Consider the following 23,036-nt stretch of genomic DNA (forward strand, 5'->3'; position numbering starts at 1 on the left):
CCATTTGCCAAACCATAAAACCACCATGGTTCAGTTCCTCTAAAACTGACAGTCCTGTGTGTGTCTGTCTTTTTTTTATTTTTTTTTTAATTTTTTTTTTTAATAGAAGAAATATGTTGTTCAAAACAGAAGGATGTTCTTGTGGCTAAACCACTGGAAGAGCAGGGTTTGGATTTTTTTCCCCAACTCTGCCACAGACTTCCTGCCTGGCCTCTGGCAAGAACTTAATCTTTCTCAATTTTTAATAACAGATCAAAACTGTAGTATTGATACTTGATTTTACAAAGATGTTGTGAAATTTAATCAGTTAATATTTGCGTGGCAAAAGTGACAAAGTTGAAAAAAACCCCGACAAACACCAACCTTTTAGCTCAAACAAATATTCAAATGGGGGGGGAGGGCGGAAATGAATTTTCAGTATTCCAGTACTATACTTTTATAAATAGGGCTATGGTGCCTCCTTTGACTAGATCACTCGCCTGGGCCAGGAGATACCCCAGGGACCTTTCCTCCCCAGGACTCCACGCAATGACCAGGTCTGCACCGCACAGAGCGGGCAGCTCTGTAACCCATCATGAACACACAACGCAGCCTTGGCAAAGTGGGTCACCTCGCTTTCTTTGAAAAAATTACCCAAAAGGATAGTTTGAGTCCGAAAATACTTTAACAAAGAAGGGTGGTTTTAGTCCACCAGCAGGAAGAGTCAAGAAATTTTGGAAACTTATAATGAGATTAAAAGAAGAGATTAAAATGTAGACAAAGAAACAGGAAATAGTTTCTTGATAGTGAAGGATACCGGGCTACGGGATATTTTCCTCCGGAAAACTGCCACAGCATTTCACACTGAAGTGAGAAAAAACAATGGAAAGCTCAGGGAAGTTTTGCAGGAAAATGAAATAGCGAACTCTATAGGATTTTACCATCTCTAATTTCTATGATTGTACAAAAATGGATGCAGCAGCAGAACTTGGACTCTGTGCACTCAGTGCACACGCGGTTCAATTTTGTTGTTGTTGGAGTAATCTGGAGTTTGTTTAGAGCTCTGATTTTGTAATAAGCAGAAGAAAAGTATAAGTATGTGCATCTCCCTTTCCAGAAAGGATGGGATGCAAGCTCATGGTGTTGGAAAGATGAACACCCTTCTGCTATGTACAATAATCAACCGGAAAACTTCTCTTTTGGAGAATTTAGCAATTCTGCCCACAATGGGATATGAAGCGTCTATGAACACCATACGAGACTCATGGCTATGGCATAGTATACGCAGCTTCTGATGAAAGCTACATGCAAAACCATTCAGATCCATCAAGCCTGAAACTGTCCATTGTGTACATCAGCCTTTCTTCTGCACCTGGGGAGCTCCACACAACGGGAAGTCCTGCTTAAATCCATAGGGAGCCCAGAAAATTGCCTAGAAATTCTTTCTGGCCTAAACGTTGTCCTGTTACATAGTTTGCTTTCCAGTTTATGTATTCCCCAGAGACACTGCAAGAGAGTAAGTTAAGGTTACTGGGAACGCCTGAGCACCCTGCGTCCTTGTTTTGTGTTTTGCAGTCAGAGCAATTATGTTATATCAATGTTGTTGGAAGGGGTTATGCTGTAAATTGATACAAGTGTCTGCTACAATGAAATCTTCCTAAACATGAATATGGATTTCAGCAGCATTTTCACTCACTAAATTACTTTGCAGATGGGCTAATAACCTGAGGTTAAAATAACCTCTGTTGAATAAACTATCTCAGGGAATAAACAGACAACTTTTTCTTGGTCAGAAAGACCAACTGATAACAGAATTTAACACTGGTTAGAAAGAAAAGAGCTGTGACCCGTTTAGATCACAATGTCCTTAATTTAAAATAAAAAGCAAGCTATATTCATATGAATGCTAAAAAAAAAAAAAAAAGGCGTCTCAAAAGCATGACCACAAATGATCAAGGCAGCAGCAAAAGATAATGATTTAGCTACATGGGATGCAAACTTGCATTTTCAGTAATATTTGTAAACAAGCTCATTTTCTGAATCTCTCCTCTGTGTGCTTTAATTGTTGTCCTCTAACTATTACTAATAATAATACCAGATATTGCCACTAGCTTCACCGGAAAGCTATGGGTCCCATGCAAGTCAATAGGAAAGTTGTTACAGTGAGTCCTACATCTACAATTGTACAAAGGAACAACAAAACCTGGTTTTAGCTATTACTAGTTCTTTGCATTAGAATATTATTAAAGATTTTGGTAAATATAATTTTAAATCACCTATAAATGTTATTCTATCATCAGAAAAAGGGGTATGTTTAGAATGTGCTTTTCTTTCCCTCTCTCCTGTTGCCTTTATTGTGAAATATCATTCCTCTTATAATGATGCTGTCTTATTCTAAATTTTCACTTCATGTACAGTATTTAATAATTAATAATTAATGAATTAATATCTTTATAATACAAAGGAACATTAATCTTTTTGTTAAGCCACATCATTTTTCTGCTAACAATAAAAATGCTTTGTTATAAGTCATAGTATCGTGAATGAACATTGCCTCTATTACATTATTTAATTAATGGTTAAGCTCCCCTTTTTCCAAAGTAAACTACAGCTGGAAAAAAACCTAAAATCAGTAAACAAATGATTTCTAATGAATCCTTTTTGTATTATTTCCTTTCCAGTATCAAAATTATATCTGGTTAAATGGTTTACAAAGGAAATAAGCATTGCATTTGCTTTATCAGATGAGGTTAACATGCCAGCTTAGCTTTTTTTGATGTGTGAAGTTTGGGTTTAGGAAATTGGGTTATAAGATTTTGAATACTGACAGCTCTTGTTGTTTTCAAGCTTTACCCAATTTGTTTATTTACCATTGCATATAAGTTATGCAACAGACAGAAAATGTAACTTTAACAGCTTTTTCTCACCGAGTGAACATTGAGAGTTCACAGCCCCAGTGTTCAGATCTAGCATGGAATAAAAACAAAAAAACAAACCACAACCAAACCAACCAACACACAAACCAAGCCAAACAACAACAACAAAAACCCCAAGCAAACAAACGAAAAAAACAACACACACTTATTTTTTCCCCATAATGAGCAAAATATGGGATCGATATGTCTGTGTTCTTCCTAACACAAGAGGCAGTAGATGTTATCTCACCAATTGTGAGCATGGGACCTGAAATGAAACGTCAGGGAAAGGGACTGACTTCTCAGAAGATCCTTTCTGATAACAAGCCTTAAATTTTTATTTTTTTTTAGTTAAACAGATTGAGATCTGGGCCAGAGTCATATTCTCCAGGCAAGTCTACTTTAGTATCTAAATCCTTAAACAGCCAATGGGAATTTTAACCATGTGGAGGAGTCTCAGAGCAAAATCAAGTCTTCTGTGTGTTGAATTTCTGCTGGTCCATTTATCTCCTAGGATTTGGGTGAGTGCTTGCAAAGAGAGAGGAGAAGAAGAAGTAGCAGGTAAAAGTGTAAGACAGCTAGTAAATTATAAGATTAGTTCTAATAAGTTCACCTGAGACTCTTTTTTTTAAATAACGTCTAGTTCATCTTTAAGGAAAACAGATGATTCTGAAAAAAATGTTAATTCAAGCTATACTGTTTTCATGGCTTTGGAAAAGTAGTATCTTCCAGCTGTACTGGCACAAACATGAGCAGAAAGTATCGGACTTCATCCTTTACTTGCTTTTATCGTTTAGTCTATCTTTATTTTTCTGCGACCCTCATCTCCTTTCTAAAAAAGCAAGGCATGAAAAGGTGTTCTTTAAAGCTGATCTTATGGTAGGTGGCATTGATAGATCAAGAATATACAGAAGAAAAGGTTTGTATCACCTGCCACAGAAAAAAATAGCTTATCGTTTGTGACTCCTGCCAAAGAGAGCACCTTTGTGGCCACCCATCATGCCAATGAGATTTGGCAGGTTTGATCAGGCCTTGAGAGCCTTTCACAACGGGGCTTTGTCAAACCTGTCCCTTCCCTGCCCACAGTGTCACACACGTACCGAATTCCCTTTTTGTTGCCCACATTCAGGTTTGTAGGCTCAAACTCGGCAGTAACTAGCACTGAAGGGATACGTGCCGTTATTGCTTGTGCAACATAGCTGTCACATCTCTGAAGACTAAGATCGGTGGTCTTTCCTTGGGGCACAATAAAAAGGTACTGCAAATTTCACTTTGTAGTAACTACAGGCTACAGAAATTGCATTAGCTGCATTAGATGGAGTCATAGAAATATTCAGGAAGGTTAGTGGGATATGGTAGATGTCACATTTGTACTACAATAAAAAAAATCACTTTGTTAACTTATAATGTTTTCTGCTTTGGTAACACCCTATATTAAGGTGCCATTTATAAATAATTTATTATTATTTATTAATGTATAAGCCACTTTATAGGATGGTAGATAACAACTTAAAGTCATGTATTAAAGATGCACATACCCGGTTTAATACAATTTACGTCTCACAATATCCTTTGCAACAGATTCTCATCGCATCATCTGTTAAGCATTTATTACTAATGCATTTTATAACATACTTTATAATATATTATTTGAGGAAGTAGCTGCATTTAGTGATCATTTTCATGAATAAGAATAAAGCATTTATAAATGGCACCTTAATTTAAAGTGTTACCTTCACATTACCAGATAGTCACTCACCATTTGTCTCACTTTGCAATTATTCTCAAAATGCAACTCTTAATAAAGGGCATGTTAAGTCCTACTTCTTCTCATACACTACATCTGATTAAAAGTTTATCAAGGCATTTTTCTTCAGCTGCTCTCGAACCTTTGAAGGTTGCCAGCTCAGTCTGAATTTGTCTTATGTAAACACCAAACCTTTTATACTGAAATAACAGTTGCAAGGAAGCCAAGGATATCGGATGGTTGATTACCTACCAGGTTGGCCAGTGCCGGCTGCTTGGATTCTTTGTAGAATTCCATTTTCCGAGCTGTGAGAACAACCCAGGACGTGGACCAGTTTTTCCTTAAAAATAAAATAAAATTTTAAAAAGAAGAAATTAGCAAGGCATGCAAGCGTGAGGTAAAGGATGCTCCATTTGTAGACTTGGTTTCTAATTATTTCATTTCAGAAACAAAAATGGTCTAAAGTCAATATCAGCAGTGCACTTCCACCAATGGAGTTGCACCATCCTAATTATACCTGAACATGGCCCAACAAAGCTTGAAGGCCTTCTTTCTCCTCATTCATGTCTTAAAGCCTATCTATGTTCCTTTTCCACCAAGGTACCTTAACCACAGGAAAACAGTGGGATTATTCACACATGCTTAAAGTTCACATATACCTGGAGGACTCCAATAGCTGGTGCCCTTCTGGTAATTAATATTTAAAACAGAACCGAGAAGGAAAAGTGTAATTTCAATCTGATTATACAGAGCTCAGCAAAGGGTTTATTTTGAAAGGTCCCAAATACTTTCTCCTTTCCCTAAATTAAAAATCTACAGGAGAGCAAGGAATATAAGAACTATATCTGAGAGAGGATTAAGTAACCATTAAACATGAGGAGTTCACGGTCCAGCCCTAGAGAGCTGGCAAACTGCTGGGGCCAGGGAGAAGTCAAAATACACATGGATATGTGAAACAGTATCCCCTGACGCAGAAGAACATAATAATCAACTCAGAAGAAAATGCTGTTATATATATCACATTTAATGTGATGTTTCAAACCACCACATAATCATAAACAAGTAGATCTGGTCTGATAGAAAACTATTTTTAAATGAAAGTCTTAAGTTTGAGCCGCCGATTTGAGGCTCCTAACACATGATATTAACAAAAATACTCATAAACCCACTATTTTATTTATGTGAACGCAAATCACAAATCTGAACCTTTTAGAATAAACTTGAAAATGCGTATGATAAACAGGCTGCTTCACATGTGTGTTGCAGTGTGTTAAAAAGGAGGGACCTGCCCGTAAGGGCACCAAGGGCCCAGGAAGGAACTATTAGAAACACACTTTTTCCTCGCTCTTCCCTAGTCCCTTTGACTTCTCTTTGTTTAGGTATTCCTAAGTAACTCAAACATGTTTGGTTTTTATTCTAGCAAAACCGGGCTTGGTTGAGTTTTAAAGCCTGTAGGTCTTCTTTGTGATGCTCACTTCCAGATCCATCTCAAAGCTCTGCTGCACTCAATATCCCATCAAACTGCACATCAGGCATAACAACAAGCAGTTTTTCTATTTAGTTTCCTATTCAATATGTTTCAGTCATCAGCTTAAGCAGCATAACCAGTATTACAGATGAAGGCCTAACACCACTGACATTATCAGAGGAACTTGCACTCACTTTGGTGTGGGCAGGATTTCACTCAGCATGATCTAATGATCATCCCTAAAATATGGCCAACAAGAGGCAACAGTGAAAGAAAGTCCCTGCAGAGGAGATGAATATGTCTGAAGAATATAGAACTGCATTTTTTATGCCATGTTAATAGGGAAAAAATAGAGAGACAGACATCGAAAAAAAGAAAGAAACAGTAGGGTTTTAAAAAAGTACCTAACCATCAATGGCAAATATTTCCCCACAGAAGGACAGTGTTTGTAAGTCACTTTGAAATTCTCAGCTAAATTTATTACCACCGTAAAGGTGTATCCTTAGCTAATGTGAACTATGGCCATAGCTGTGGATTGTTCATATTGGCATTAAGAACAGTTCAACCTCAGCTGATTATTTTTTAAAGTATCTTTAGGAAACAAGTGCTGTAGCTGAGAATCACCGTCACGGTGGTGAATACAAGGTGTCTATTGGCAAGTACAACCTCTTTTTTATTTTCTTCTTTTTTTCCCCCCCTACTCCAAAAAGGTCTTGTAAGCACACAGGGCAGTAGGTGGCCAAGCATGCTATGTGCTGGTTTAAACAGATTTTCCTATAAATTGGATATCCTGGATAATTATGGATTACCAAAGGATAAAACCCTTGGGACACAGCTTAGATTCAGTACTCAACTTACACCAAATGCTTGACATTAGCTATGGAGCAGAACATTTCTGTGTCATGGCCACTTCTACCAGCCAGAGTGCTGCTCGTTCCAGCTATTTGTGGGGCAGGTTTTTCTACCTGAGAAATATAAATCAGCAGTTGCATTTTGAGGTCCCAGACTGGCGTGCAGTCTTCTTAAAAATTTCAAATTTCTGATCAAACTAACTGGGAAGTTTGCCAAGATTTGAAAACATTTCATTTCAACCTGGACTTCGTTAATAAATAAATAAATAAATGCGGTTCTATTTATGTCTTTGAAATTAGAAGTCAACAACAAAGAAATAAAAAGTCAATGACAAGTATTTCTTAAATTAGATCAGGTGAGATGTTTTATCTAAGTTTCATTCTGAATTTTAAAGGGAAAATGCTTTAATTCCGTTAGGAAACAAGAAAATTTAGTGGTTTCACAGGAGACTATTGGAATTATAGAAGCTATGAGAATGCAACTCAATTTCACCGTATTACCTGCAAGAAGATTTCTTCCCCCTAAACTTAAATTCCCCAGTTCTTTTATTCTACAGTTTTTTCATTTAAAAAGTGACATTTTAAAATCAAAAATTCCTTACTTTTGTGACCTAAAGATAAAAAGTATATAAACTAGTCAGCCTTTTTAGGAGATTGTCCATAAGGTCATCAGTCAGATTTAAAAAAAAAAGAGAGAGAGAGAGAGACTTTAAAGTATATTAGTCTCTGTACAGATGGACGCACATTGTATTTTGTGAGATACATGCAGCGACCTAAGGTTTTCAAGCTCTTTGGAAAAGTCAGTTCACAATATTCTAATTTTTGCCATGCGGCACCAACGTTATTCAAGAAATCCCTTCCAGCAATTTCAGGTAAGTGAAAAGAGGAGTCAGACAAAGTGTGCGCCGAGTAGAGGACTCCCCGCTCCCCATCCTCTGTCCGTATAAAAGCCGTAAATAGCAGTATGCGGAGAAGACCCGGCTAGAATGAACAAGGGTATTGCATGAATTCGTCTGCAAGGTTACTTGTAGATGAGTTCACGTGTGGGTACGAGGATGGTGTCCTGGTTGAAGCCGCCGCCAGCCAGCCCCTGCGGGGTGCGACCCGGCTGGCGGGGGCTGCAAAAGGAGCCCCGAGCGCTGCGGCTGCATTTGCATTCTGTCAAACGAACACCTGATGGCAGCACGTTATAGCTTCAGTAGTGCTCACGCTCTCTGAGGCTCTTTCGAAAATATCAGACTGTTCAGGGCTATTTAAAAATACAAGTGGCCGAGCTACGCTGCCTCCTCCCTGCGCCCACGCCGAGCCGGCGCGCAACGCCAAGCCATGGAGATGCGTTGTGCTAAGGGCACCCGATGCGCTGGGAAGGTAAAACTCCCTCCTCGTCTGGGCTTCTTCACAGGTGATGCCCAGCCTGTGCCTGAAGCGGGGAATAGAGTATTACTGGATTCAAAGCCTTTTCCCAAAATGCCAGTTATACCAGTCTCGGATGGCCTCCAGCTGCAGCAGGCTTGGCCAAGCATTGACAATGTTCTTGCTTCAAGTGAGAGGTTGGACTAGGTGAGTTACAAACTCCCTTTTCAATGAGCGTTTTTAGGATCCTTGTGGTTTAACACTATACAGTTATGAGACCTTATTACATGGCTCCCTTCTCCAGGCAGAAAATGTGGTATTTCACATTACTCTCTCATTCTCATTGGTAACATACAGTGCTGGTCACATCACTGCCACTCCTTTACAGGCATCTAAATACAGCAAACCGTAGCAAATCCTTCCATAAAAGGCAGCATTAATATTCACATTACTTTGAACACAAACAGCGCTAAATGAGTAAGTGCTGACTACTTTTGATAATCTTGTCTTGGCATCACCACATGGTGGGTTCCGATATCCCATCCTTGACCCCTCAAGCACACACTCGGCACCTAAAATTTGCCCACTGGAAAATATACTATTGGTTTGCCTGGTGCCTTAAGGTTGTCCTTAATATGTGTATAATATATATAATATAGAGGCTAACATTGACACATGCTCATTACATGCAATGAGGCCATTAGCTGCTGTCACTTGGTTTCTGGGACTGTAATCATATATTGGCTTGATACCGAACAATGGCAGTTTGGCTGTAAGCAGCAATAGTAGCTATATATACTTAAACATGCATCAACTCTGAATTTTGCAACTGATAAGTTCTGTAACATTCACATATAATACCTTAATTTCTTGCCACCATCTGATATTTTAGCTTTTAGAAGATATCCTTCTTTCTCCACTACCTACAAGAAAAAAAACCAACATGTCATAACCATATCATTTATTCAGATTAATTAATCCACTTAGTACACGCATAAGAGTGTACTAAGCTAATCTAGTGTGCATGCATTTTATCACTAATTCTCAGTTTAGTCACCTATTTTTTCTGATACAGTCAGTTCTTTAAACGTTGTTTGCAAATTTTCAAAAGTCACCTAGTACACAGAATTAACCTCAAAAACTCCCCAATAATATTCTACTCGTTGATGTAGAAGAAATTTATTTTAATGCAAGCAGTGTTTGTACCTATAAGTAAAAAATGAGTTGAAAAATGTATTGTAAGTAAATTATGTCAAGGTATCATTTCATATATTGAGTTCCAGGAGTCTACGTTTCATTAATAGCTATAAGGGACACACCATACTTCTGTAAAAGACTCTTGCTTCTTATGTTCTAAAGAGTCATGTTTAGGCTTAACCAATGTCAGAGAAACATTAAATATCTGTACAACAGGAAAAGTTACCTTGCCTTCCTATGCACCACATTTTGCTTTGAGTCAGCCCTAAATCAAGGCTCATGCAAGATGCTAAAAGGCAATCATGCTTTTAAGTGGTGCTGTCTTTCAGACGAGCTCTGGTATTGAGGTGCTCACCCCTCACAGCCCTTAGAAGGTCACACTTCACTGGAATGTGTGCATCCTTCTGCAGGGAGAACTTGTCTTCAAGTTTCCAGCTGAACTAAATCATCTCATAGTTTGGTGCAGAAAACCAAATTGAGCCATTCTGTCAATTCTCGACATACAGTCTGAAACTAGAATTATAAACAAGGGAAAGCACAGCTGTGTTGTGCATTTTCCAAAACATATCCAAAAAGGCAAAGCCCTTAGCTATTACCTATTAAAAGCAGTATGTGATATTAGCAACCTGATATCACCTTTGTAGATCCCATACTCTGCTATTGCTATTACTGAAGCCTGGTCCCTTTTCTGTGAGGCCAGAACAGGCTAAGGACTCTGCTGGTATACAGGAGGCTGCAACCCTGGTTGCAGGGTATCAAGGTTGCTCCTGAGTTTTGGGATATTAGAAGCAAGTCCTAGGCTTGGTTTTTTGTTTTCATTTCTCCCTCTCAATTTGTGCTCCTCCGCATCTCTGCACACACTTTCCTTAAGCCAGAGGCCCTTGCAGACAACTTGGTTCTCTATGATGTGCTGAAACATCCCTTGTATAGCTTTGATATACAGTTTGGGATAGGGGTTTTTTTTTGTCTATGTAAATTTATATTTAAAAATTAAACTCCAAACAAAGCAAGTGTCTGGTCTTCAGCCAAACCCATTGACCTGCCATCTCATCAGATCTCATTAGCTAAGGATGTCCCAACTGTGTCACTAATAGAAAAAGAGGCAAAATTATGATTCAGAGTGGGTTTGTTTTCCCTTTGAAACACTACTGAGTCAGTGCCTGACTGGGATATTGTAACTCCACATGATCTTTATAGTAAATTCTGTCACAAGGCGATTTTGTAACAATTTCAATAGAATTTTGCTGTCTGCAAAACCATTAATGCATGCTTTCACATGCAACATAAGGATTTTTAAATCAAACATATCTGTTATTTTGATTATACAAAATATCATGATATTAACAGTCTAATATGTTTAACTATTTCCTTAGATTTTGTCTGTTGCTGGTGTACAGCATGTAACAAAATATATATTGTTCACTTATCTGCTTGTACCTATGGAAAGGTCTGTAGGTCTGTGGACAATGATTTAGGTGACATTCTCAAATGGGTACACGAGGACTAGCGTGTGCATTTTCTATAATTTGTACATATCTCATGCAAATTCCTGTCATGCATATCATTGCCATAGAAAACCCAGAGAGAAAGTATGTAGGGATTATTGTGCAGAGTCATGTCACTATTTATCTAGTGATGGGTGGATGAATTATTAGAGCTAAAATAAGACTTAATCCCCATCTTCGGCTACTTTTTTTTTTTAAATTAAACTTACTTTACAACTTTCAATATTTTTCTTCCCCTTCTAACCCTTCATTTTTGTAGCATAAAACTTCTGGTGTTTGGCCAGGCCAGAGATGCCAAATAACATATGAGAAAGGTTATTCTTTTTAATATTTCTATCCATCTGGAAACAGAAATCGGGAGGAACATTGGCTAACCATTCAAGCTGTTGATTGCTTCTCTGAATCAGACCCAAAATCTCATGCTTTCAAAGTTTACCAACCACCCTTCCCAAACTATTACTTTAACCAATTCAAAACGAAAGGCAAATATGATTTTCAACATCAGATCTGAATCACCTCTATTCTCACATTTTGGGAAGTTAAAAATTGGATGTGCTTCCAGATGAAAATGTTGCTTCTCAGTCATATTTTCCTTATAATTGTCTTGAGCTAGAGTATCAAATCCACTAACAAATGTTGGGCATGTAAAATATCCTGATTAAAATTACATAGCTCAAATCCACCATTTGTTTTAAATTAAACAGATCAAAAGTAAACAGCTCAGAAATACAAGATCTTCAGTTAATGTGAGACCTCTCAGTGCTAAGCAAAGTAGCTCTCATGTATGTTGCTTTAATTGAATTAGTACAGGTGCTGTCTTTAAAAAAGTTAGGATGGTCTTCATTAAATGAGAATACGTAGTTTTCTCTGTAGTTAGTATAAAGGGCATTTATGGAATTACAAAACAACTTTACCACAAAGACAAATAAAAAGAGTTCTAGGATGACCCCAAGATTTTTATAACCTCTGTTTGGGGTGCTATATTCCCCTTGTTTAACACCTGTTAATATCCCCTTTTCTGTTCTACTTGTTTTCGAGAAAATATTTCCAAGACAGCTCAGGATCAACTTACAATACGTCTGCAAATGGATGATAGTAGATTAAAAAGAATACCAAGTATATCCTAATAATATGCTCTGGTGTTTCTGTCCCAATAAATATCATCATTTGTTGTTAAGCTGCCGCTCTTCCTGCACCTTTTCAACATATGGAAGGTTGAGAAAATGACCCCAAATGCCCTGAAGAATTAACATAGAAATAAGAAAATGGAATTATTGTGTGGGGTTTTGTGTGTGTTTGGGTTTTTTAATTTGCTTTTTAGAAGAATATTAAAGATGAGAGTATGCATGTGTAAATATTTGAGTTTCTAAATAATAATAAAAAATACTCTCTTGAGCTAACAGCATTAGAAACTACAAGGAAAAGTAATTATCCCTATATCACATATACATTCTATAATTTTCGTGGTAAAATCAGTGATAAAAGTACCACTAATACCAACATTTCTTTGATGAATCTGTATTTGCATATTCATTTTCTTTTATTACAAAAACCTCTATGCTTTTCATTCCCCCTAGATTCTTTTAATGTCAAGGAAAATTTTGTTAAATTTTGTGATCACTTTTATTTATAAAAACTGATATTAATATTAAAAACACCTTAATATGGGCAAAGACAGGGCAAAGACATGGTTGCACTCCTTTATACTAAGTATTAATACTGATCAAACATCAGTCTAGTGCAACCAAATTAACAGCAAAGTCAAGCTATATAAATTGCTTTGTACCTTCTAAAATTATTCTTTTTATTGATTAATCAAAGTCCCTCAAATCCTTTAACATCTTGAGGCATCCAAAGCCTCATGTATTTATTCTTTAGTAAAGCATGTGTAACTTTTACATTATAAACATTTAAAATAACAAGAGTGATTTATCAGTTCTATAGAGCAATTACTTACTGTGTGGTCCTGTGTACTAATGATGTCTGCAACTGTTAAGTTATGTTGGGAATGATTTCTTCTATGACGATTTACCTAAAAAAAAAAAAAAATTCAAGGATTTAAATTCAGAGAGGATTCAAAAACATGCAGGTAAAGATGGACCAACAAATTTAATTACTGGGGATGTACAGCCTGCATTGGATGGACTTTTGGAAAGCTGGTTTCTTTCAGTACTGCATTTCTGTGAAAACTGGTGTTCCTCTGAGCCCTGTGTATTTGAAATGTACAGCTACTAAACTCTAAACATCTCTGGTATAAATGTGGTTCTTTGTGATGTCACATTGGCAAATTTACCTAAAAATTAACCAACCGATAATAAACATTTTAAATTATGGCTTTTCCATCAGGAATCTCAAAAATGGCTTAACTGGTTAGGTGGTCTTAAACCCATTTTACAGAAATGAAAACGATGCTAATTATAACCTCAAGGCCACAAAGCAAGTCAATGCAGAAACTAGAAAATAATTGGGAACAAGCACATAATACATCTGCTACGTTTAAACTGCTTTAAAGGCTATTTCTAAAATCTCCATGACTGGAAGGCTACAGCAATACTGGACTCTGATTCTACATTTGTTCCCACCGAGTCCTTGATTTTCTCCAGTTCCCTTTTTTCTAGGAGGAAGCCAATATAACCATCTGTGACTTAACTCTGGAAAATTATTGTATTATACCAGAAATTATTAAGACTAAATAAAAATTTCATCACAAATCAAGCGTTTGGCAGAGCTCAATAGCATTTTACTTCCTTACAGATCTGCAACAAAGAACAGGTCACCCAAAACTGTGTGCATGTGTGTGTGTGTATATATATATATATATATATATATATATATATATATAAAAATAAAACTTTTACTGTTTAAATTCAACCTCAATCAATAATAATATAATTTGAAGTTAGAATCCTGTAAAATTCAGTGATTATCTCCTCTTTTAACTGAAGCCAAAAAGCAAACAACAAAATATAGTCTCAACTAGTTTCCACTGTATTCATCATAATGCATTCTCTTTTTCCCTATTAAAACAGAGTTAACCAAAAGTCATAATGTATTCTGTTTATATTCAAGTGTCTGAATATAGAAAGTGTTCTTAATTAATCCAGAGGGCCACGCTCAAAAAACAGTTAAACATATTATGATCCCATATTTTTTCTCCACACATTGCTTTCATGTTTATTTGTAAGCACTAACATTTTTAAGCCTTGAAATCTATATCCTAGATATTGCTCCACTCTCCTAGTCAGAGCTAATGAGCTTAATGAATTACCAGTTCTGAATTTAATACAAACATTTCAAAGAAAGAGATAAAACATTCTTCACAATTCAAAAGTTTCTCTGACCTATTTATGAAGAATATCACTTAACAATTTCATTAAGGGTGAGTAACAGCTGGTGACATGGCTGTGTCCTAAAGTGTTTTTCTCTCTTAATATTCTGCATCTTAAGCAATCGAGCTTTCATAAGAAATACTTTAGTTAGTGGCAGTCCCTCCTTTGGGGAGAAAAAAAATGTCAGACCACATTTTCTGTATTTTGCAATCTTGTTTTCAGGAGTGTCATGTTCCTGTTTTATTAGCATGTAGGGTAAACAAGAATGATTTGCTGATGCTATTGAGAGAACTTCTAAGATTACAGTCTTTCTATTTAGATTTTGGATGGAACTTAATATTAATGCAGGCAGCGGCATGTATATAAATGCAAAATAAATTAATTCAATTTATCTTTTCCTTTATCTTTACTGTTCAACAACTCTGAAGGTTCTATAGTGCTCAAGACATATAACGAAACTATTCAGGTCTAGATCATAGAAAGTCTTTCTTACCCAGATCCCCCATTCTAATTATTCCTTAACATACAACAGAGCGTATTGCCCAGCGATGCTTTCTAAAATATATTCTTCACTCATACAAATTAAATAACAAGACCCACCACCACTCCACAGTATCTATTTGAACATTCAGCTGCTCTCTCCAGGAATCGTGTGTGTCTGTTGGGGGCCCTATATGCAACTTTGTGAAGTGTACAGCACCGATCAGAGCTTTCAGTCTGGTCTTTGGTTCAGCAATCAGAGCATTAGCAAAAGGAATGCTCACATTTGATACATGCTAAAAAGAATATATCAGAAGCACTAAACCCATCCACAACTAAACAAAGAAAGGAGATAATAAAAAGTACTATTTTAGTAGTACTAGCAAATTATTAGTGGTAGTATAATAAAAAAGACAATAGTAAGATTTCCAGGAAGTATGAAAGGAGAAAAAAAAAATTAAATTCCAGTTATGGGTGATATTATGTGCTTTAAAAACCTCTTTGCCTTATGCAAAGCAGAAATATTAAGGAAAACTGCCTGTGTACAAGGAGAAAGAATAGACCTACCTGATTATTTAATGTGATACTTTTGCCAAAAAGATGTTTCTCTTATAGGGCAAAAATAAAAGAAATTACATTGCTCATTGCTGGGCTACAAAGTAATCTCACACAAGAAAGTTCCAAAGCTCCAAAGTCTGAATCCAGTTGCAGAAATACAACCAAAATCCACAGCTATGTAAGCCAAGATCAAGCTCTTCTGGAAAACCACCCCAAATACTTGGCTTACAAAGGGAATTGAATGGAAGCTTCAACAAAGTTCTTACTCATTTCTACCAGCCTTTTGGTTTAGAAGTAGAACTTTTAAAAAAATTAATCAAAACAGCTCAAAAAAACTCAGCAATAACAGAGGCAATATATTCTTTAAGACTGATTTTATAAGATTCCAGCAGGCCTTATACAAATTTGGTCTTAAATATATTTTGCAAATACTGCTGAATGAGTTAGTCATATCACTTCCTTTATGATATATTCGGTTCAACGTTAAAATGTTCTTAGCAGAACCTGGGTGACAATAGTCAATATACTCATGTTTCAATATACTCACAATTTTCAGTGGTGTACCAAAATTCAAAGGGAAGTGTAGGCTCAATTATTTTCATTCTTTCATTGAGTTTTTAATAAATAGACCATAAAGGAGATGTTTTGAGATTTTTTTTGTCTATAGCTCCATTCGATTACCCTAATAAACTGAAGAAAACCCTAAATAATATCTGTCACAAGTCCTCTACCTCACCTCCCAGGGTACGATGAAAGGCAGAGATTTACAGGAGAAGTTCGTGAGATCCCTTTTTGGGAAAGGCAGCTTATCAGCAGTTTTCTGATTTGATGAACATTCTTCAGTCAGCAACAATGTCACCTGCAGCATTAAAAATCCACTCTGCGAGCGCTTGCAAGTCTGTGGACAAGTCTGGTTTTGTTAAATTCAGCCTCAGCAGCCCCCCCCTTCCCTTAGCTAAAGGGTATCCATCTCCTACCAGAGTTATTCCAGCATCTAAGCACTAATCCGTCACCATCCTTTCTACAAAGGCAAAGCCTCCATTACATATGCCTGGTATCCAGCGCGAAGGGACAACCATCTGACAACTGCTGTTTTAACACTGATGAAGTAAAATACAATAACCTGATGTTTAATTTCATTTCTTTGTGTTCCCATTTGTTCTTTAAATTCTCCCTCTTTTTGTGGGAATTCATCATGACTAACTCATTGCTAGTCTCTTCAAATAGCATGACGTTGATTTAAAAAGAGACTTGGAGGACTGATTTGGATTTTATTTCCCATTACGAGCATATTTCTGACCTAATTCATCTAGTCAATGAGAAGCAGCATACTTCTTTTTGATTTCAACCAAACCTAACAAAACCAACTAGCGTTTCTCGAAAGGCCCAGACAAGCTGCTCTAGTGCAAAGTACAGACAATTAATTATTTCCTGAAACATCATTCTGAATTAACTTGTATCCCTCAATAATTAAGATAATTGTAAGACATTTCTAAGTGGTTTCTAAGATTATCAAGTAAGTTATTCACCACAGGTTATTTACCCACAAACGTCACCTACAAGTAGCCTGGGAAAACCATAGTTTGTTCAAACAAGCAGCACTCGGTGCAGCAGAGCTCTGCTTTGGACGAGAAACCCTGGGATGACATCTACCTGTTTTCTCCATCAGTCACTCTACTGCTCCATCAAGGAGAAGGTTCTCATGGAGCTTTTGTTAGATTTCTACCAAAAAAATTGTCATGCTGTTCATGCTTTGACCTTTCTTTTTAGGGGTCTAACTCTTGTTTTGTTTCATCCTACCCATGCTGCAATCATGTATGTGGAGATTCCTTTATAAACACCCCAAAAAAAGAGAGAAGGCCCCTACTGTTGAACCCATACTACTGCATGTTGCTCTGCTCTGGACCTGATCCAGCAAAGCACTCTGCAATGGGCTTAAGTGTTTTTCTGGATCAGGGCCAGAACACTCCATTCTTTATAGGATCGAACTTACTGGTGGCAGCTTGAAAGTTTGCAATAAAAGTACAAACTAGTCACATAAACTTTTGTGAAAACCATTCCCTCAACAGAGAAGGAGGGGTGATACCTGATTTAGTGATGTCTGTGGTCATTTTGTTCCCAGTCACTCCCATACTGCAGTGACAGCTCATAATTGCTTAGAGAGAGAAACATAACAAAAACGTATTTCTTAATGGCCCCATCCCTTGAAAGACACCTAGGCAATGGCAAGAGAAAGTAAAATCCTGTATCATTTCACTCACTGCCATGCTCGAAGTGATTTGTTTTGTTTTAAAGATCCAGTCTTGGGCAGTATGGCAAGTCCATCGTTATCTACAGAAATTATTTGGAAACAGCTCTGCTATGATATGGTGTCTCTCCTGCTGTGAAAGGCACTGAGAAAATCCGACGAGCTCCCCACTCGGAGATGCTCCTTTGTCATCTCCGCAGATAAGGGGTTTTGGTCCATCCTCAAGAAATGGAGGCTGACAAGAAACAGTGGGAGCAATCCCCTTCCCCTCAACTTGCTGCTGCAGATGCTCTCAGTGCATTAGAGCTGTGCAATAGCTCAGCAGAAGACCCCGTTCAGCCCCAGGGAAAGCTCCTGGGTCCCAGAGGGCTCCTTGTGGAGGCGCCGTGGCCACCAGTGCCGTGTGGCCACAGCCGTGGCCACCGGTGCTCCTGACTTGCTCTGGAGCCCTCCTAACACCATCCTCCAGAGGGTTACTTTAGAAACACGGTGGGGGGGGGGGGGGGGGGTCCCCTCCTTGCTTCTCCCAAATAGGTTTCTTCAGAAGAAGAGGTAGTGGAGACTACAAGGCAGTATAACATGACATTAGGACTCTGCTTTTTTTTCTAAGGCTTGCAGGGGGGGAGAGAGAGAGAGAGAGGGGCACAAAGTGCAGTTTCAGTCCTGCCCCCACCAGCCCTCATTTGCTCCCCACCCTCCCTCCCCATCCCCAGGCCCCCGAAAACTCGTTACTACGCAGGTGACCAGATGCTTTGCTTGGGAATAGGAACTTGCATGGATGGAGCTTTTGTGTGCTAGCTACAGACCAGATAATCTCTCTATGCATCATTTAATAAGAAAACCACTTCACAGTCCTTACAGGCTTGAGTTTGTTACATATGACATACTCTCAGCAGAATCTGCAGACTGAAATCAGTGGGGGAAAAAAAAATAGAAAGCAGGATTGTGTTGCATTCCCCCTGCATGTCTCCCTTTGAGCACACTGCCCTCTATATTCAGTTCAGATCTCCAGAGCCTGTGAAAATAATGATAATAGTTTTACTTCCCTTGACCTCTTGCTCCCTTATAAATCAAAATCCTATAGACCTTTCCCACAGTGCGAGGGTCCTCCTTCACATTCGAGCCTGTGAAGGTAGGTATTTTATATCAAGGCAATTTAATCATGTGGGCGTGCTCCCTGGCTTCAGAACTTGCTGTAGACAAGCACCGCAGTGCCTGTACTGCAGCAGTATCTCGATTTATTGAGCCGCTTCATTCATGAAAAGAGAGCAAAATAATTATTCAGATTCTAGTTTAAATTTCAGCCAGTGTTAAGATGAACTGATTCTCTGCGATCAGAGAATAAATAATCATGAGCTTGATTACAAAGCATGGTCTGTTTGAAACTGTGTCACCTTGTCTCCCAAACTTGTTGGAGGGGTGCTCCAAATTTGGGGTATCCAGTTTGGGCTAATATTTTAACTCCAAGGATAAGCCTACATCAGGCACTAAGTGCTTTTCTCCATTAACGGCTTGCTGTTTCCCAGGAGCAGTTTTTCCCTAGAGTGGGAGCCCTTTTGTTCCTCTCTAGCTACTCAAATGGACTTTGAAATTTGTCCAACTGATCCTTGCTTTGAGGGAGTCCCAGCTGATGTAGTTGGCTTCATTTTTAGCCTTTTCAGGAGTAGGAGACCTGCCAAAACCGTACGTAGAAGAGGAGATGGCCACAAAAGGTTCTTACCACCCATAGAAGTTTGAGAAATCCTAAGGTAGCACTAAATTTGACTGCAGGTCGCTCGGATTCGCATACCTGGGGATCAAAGTATCACAAAGGGACCAACAGCTGTGTTGCCTCTAATCCTCGGGATTTCCAACTGGAGATCAAACTGGAACCTGGTCTCAAAGCTTCAATATGTTTTAATTGTATTAAATACAATACTCATTGATTCAAGAAAAGAACATTTGAAGTGAGGCTTTTTATATATTTGTACGAGCCTTTTCTGTTACAGCCTGTAATATGTAACAAAATATAGCAATGTGCACACTGTGGCAGTATTCATCTAGCCATACATAAAAATATGTATTATGAAATAAAATCTTTTCATAAGTTTCCTATTCAGATTTTTTTATTCATAATGCAGTTGTTACTTTTGGTTCACCACAATATTAGAATATGTTAATCTTAACTACTGCAGGTGCTTTGGTAAAATTACAGATGAGCAGTGCACCAATGATAGAGGAAATAAGGAGTAAAACCAACAGGAACAAAAATGCAGTAGACACCAGTATTTCAGTGTTCTTTGCCTCTGACATCTATGTCTGCAAAAATGTGTTCTTTGATGTTATGTCTGTAAAAGGTAAAAATCAAAGTTAATACAGACAGAGAGTAATGATAGATAATCTTTTCACATCCCCTTTGGATCTTAGAAAAATAAAGACAATAAATGTGACAACTCAGCTATGACAGCAAACTGTGTCAGCAACTCTCACCTGAAATTGCACCCCAGACTAGTATTCTCAGGGCAAGGGGAAAGTTAAAAAATAAATAAATAAATAATCTTTAAAACTTAGTAAGTAAATGTGCAAAAAAATCCAAAAGAATTGCCTTTACAAAATCACATCCAGCATGTACACTACATTCAAAATGTACTCAAAAGCTCAGTCTTTCCTGAAAGGACCCTCGTAACAGAAAGAGCATAATTAACTGCACACTCCTGCAAGTCATCAGTTACTCTACACCATATAAATACCCTTGTATAAAATACTATTCATATTCCTAGACAAATGCTCAGGCCTTTCTAGTGGACTGTACATTAGTGCATCTCTTTATCTTGCCTACCTAATTCTTTCTCTCGGATTTAAACAAGCTAAAAACTCACCTTATGCTACTGCAGAAGCAATTTTTATTTTTGAAGGTTAATCCAACTCAGCAGGATTTAGGGATGGCACTTTTGCTTGGTCGTAGGCATGTTGGCTCAGGCCAGACAGCTGTTTGGACATTCTCCACTGGGAATCTTGCCCTCAACACCCACAGTTGATGCACATACATGGTCTACTGGCTGCCTACTTCCATGCCCATCTGTTCAGATGGCATGGTGCCCACTCACAAGTTCGCTGGATCCTTGCCCTTAGTGTGTAGATGCCAGGCAATGATGGGCTTAGATGGGCAGCCTGCAAAATACTGAAAGGGATCATTTTTTTCCTGTAGGAAGTCCTTCCTCTGCGATAGCACTGAAGCATGGACACCACATGCTACCCTACACTTAATAACACCTGTGGACATATATGTGCCAGAAGTACAAAAATGGGGGGAATATACTGGGGGGAAAAAAATACAAAATGGAATGATACGAGGAAATTGCAAAGATTCTTGTGTAAGAATATGCTCTACGTTGTCAATGGCAGCAGAGGGCTACCCGGGCTAACTTGAAACAAACTGGCTCAAGCAGCAGAGCAGCGTAGCCGTGGCCACATGAACCAGAGCACAGCCTACTTTATACTGCTTACCAGGGTAGCCTGCTTCGGAGACCCAGCTTAGCTTAAAACTACCTTGGGCACCGCACGTCACTCAGTGGCCACAGTGTATAAAACTCAAAGGCAGATCATACCAAAACCAGTGTGAACCAAATCCAGACCTGTCTAAAACTGTTTACCCTCAATGCACATTCCATATATACTGTACTGCATCAAATATTCCATGGTAAACAATGGCACCAGTGAAGGTAGATACTAAAAAAGTCATTTTAATAAAAGATTCATTTTAATTCGTGTCATTGCCCTTTGAAATAACAACTGAAAAAAACCTACCTGGTAACAAGGGACTCTTTTTATAAAAATTGGTAGAGAAGAAAAGCTTCTGTCTGTTTTTTTGAGTCCAAAAGCCAACCTTATTGCAAATATTTTAAGACAAAGCAGTAATGTTAAAATTAAAATATCATTTTCTTCCCAAATATAGTTTGATTAACAGCAAACCAACACATAATAATAATTTTATTACTTTAAATAGGCTACTTAATATTTTTGTTAACTGTTCCAAAAGAATATATTTTATTAACATTTTACTTGAAATTATTTCAACAACTTTACATGTCCGTATAAATCCCATGGTATTTTTACAGACCATTCATAGTTCTTTAGCTGTCCTTCATACACTGTATGAAAGTCATTGGAAAAGTTACATTCTATAGTTTCTACTCTTTGATTAGATAACCGACACTTTTAAGAAAAGGAGGGAGAGGAAAATCAGAGAGATCTCTGCAGCAGAGAATATTTCCAATGGAGTCTTCCAGGACTCCTCCTATCTGCCAACGCTCTGGCAAACAAACTATCACACTTACAAACACTCATGGAAAATTAATAAAGTGAGTTGCAAAATACCTATGAAACATATTCACAAAATTATTCTAACAAGTGTTTTTCTCCTTTCTCTTCCCCTTCCCCTTGCTGAGTGCACCCCAATACTGCTCTAACGATTACGGATGCTTGCTAGCAGGCTGAAAAGAGATATAAAAGCTACGGCATGGCTGGATCTGCAGCCTGGCTTGGGGCTCTCATCTAGTCAGCAGTGGAAGCTGTGCTCGAAGGCACATTTAAGCTGTGTCTAACTTAGTGTTTACTCTGGGGTGACTGGATTTGAGCGCGTTGTCCCTACCCTAGAGAACTGTTTGCTGAGCGGAGACATCAGTCTTGTCTTTGAGCATGCTCCGCCGAATCAGTCATGTGTGACTGCTTGATCTGTTTTGGTCTGGACATATTGTCAAATCGTTGTGTCCAAGTTTCACAGGAGCAGTGCCGAAAAAGTCCTGGCTCCAGGATGAAATTAGATTTATAAGGAACACCAGCCAAAAAAGTCGCTATGAACGTCCAGTGACAAAAATCAAGGAACCTGAATAAAAACTATTTTGCTCTGACTTCCAAGCTTAGTTCAGCTTCTTTAATGTGAAGGGAAAAAAAAAAAACAAAACAAACCACTAAGACTACGTCCTTTCTAACTTTTAGGTTGCTGATTCCAGGCTACGCAGAGGTAAAACATTGGCTTTTACAATGGAAAGTCCTTTGGTTTTGTCAGTACAGGAATTTTCACAAGGTGCATATTTAATGTGATCTGAAGGAACTTCTTCTAACACAGGTCACGGCTGAAAACCTCATAGCTAAATCTTATTAAAACCTATTCAGAGGTCAAAATTAGAGACTGTGATACAGAACCACTTGGATACCTGTCATTGATAATATCTAGATGGCCATCTAACTTGCCACCTGCCCCCCCCCTTCCTTTTGCACTAATAACCTGAGTAAGCTTGTGAATGCTTTTCTTCCCACCCCTGTTGGCTCATATTAGTCTCTCATATCATCACAACCTGCAATCTCTTAAAAAAAAAAAAAAATCAGTATTGCATATTAGCCTTGTTCAGAGGACCAAAGTGCATA

The 23,036-nt window shown here is 38.0% G+C and overlaps 1 protein-coding gene across 1 annotated transcript in view; it reads right to left on the reverse strand.

Moving 5' to 3' along the window:
- ARHGAP15 (Rho GTPase activating protein 15) overlaps positions 1-23,036 on the reverse strand; it is a 331,003-nt gene that overhangs the window by 270,631 nt on the left and 37,336 nt on the right. Inside the window, exons 3-5 of the mRNA XM_072874181.1 lie at positions 12,973-13,047; positions 9,175-9,236; positions 4,894-4,981 (exon numbers count right to left, since the gene is read on the reverse strand). Coding sequence (XP_072730282.1) covers positions 4,894-4,981; positions 9,175-9,236; positions 12,973-13,047 — 225 coding nt within the window. The remainder of the gene's footprint in view (positions 1-4,893; positions 4,982-9,174; positions 9,237-12,972; positions 13,048-23,036) is intronic.

This window comes from Ciconia boyciana, chromosome 10 (genome assembly GCF_034638445.1).
Source record: "Ciconia boyciana chromosome 10, ASM3463844v1, whole genome shotgun sequence".
NCBI lineage: Eukaryota > Metazoa > Chordata > Aves > Ciconiiformes > Ciconiidae > Ciconia > Ciconia boyciana.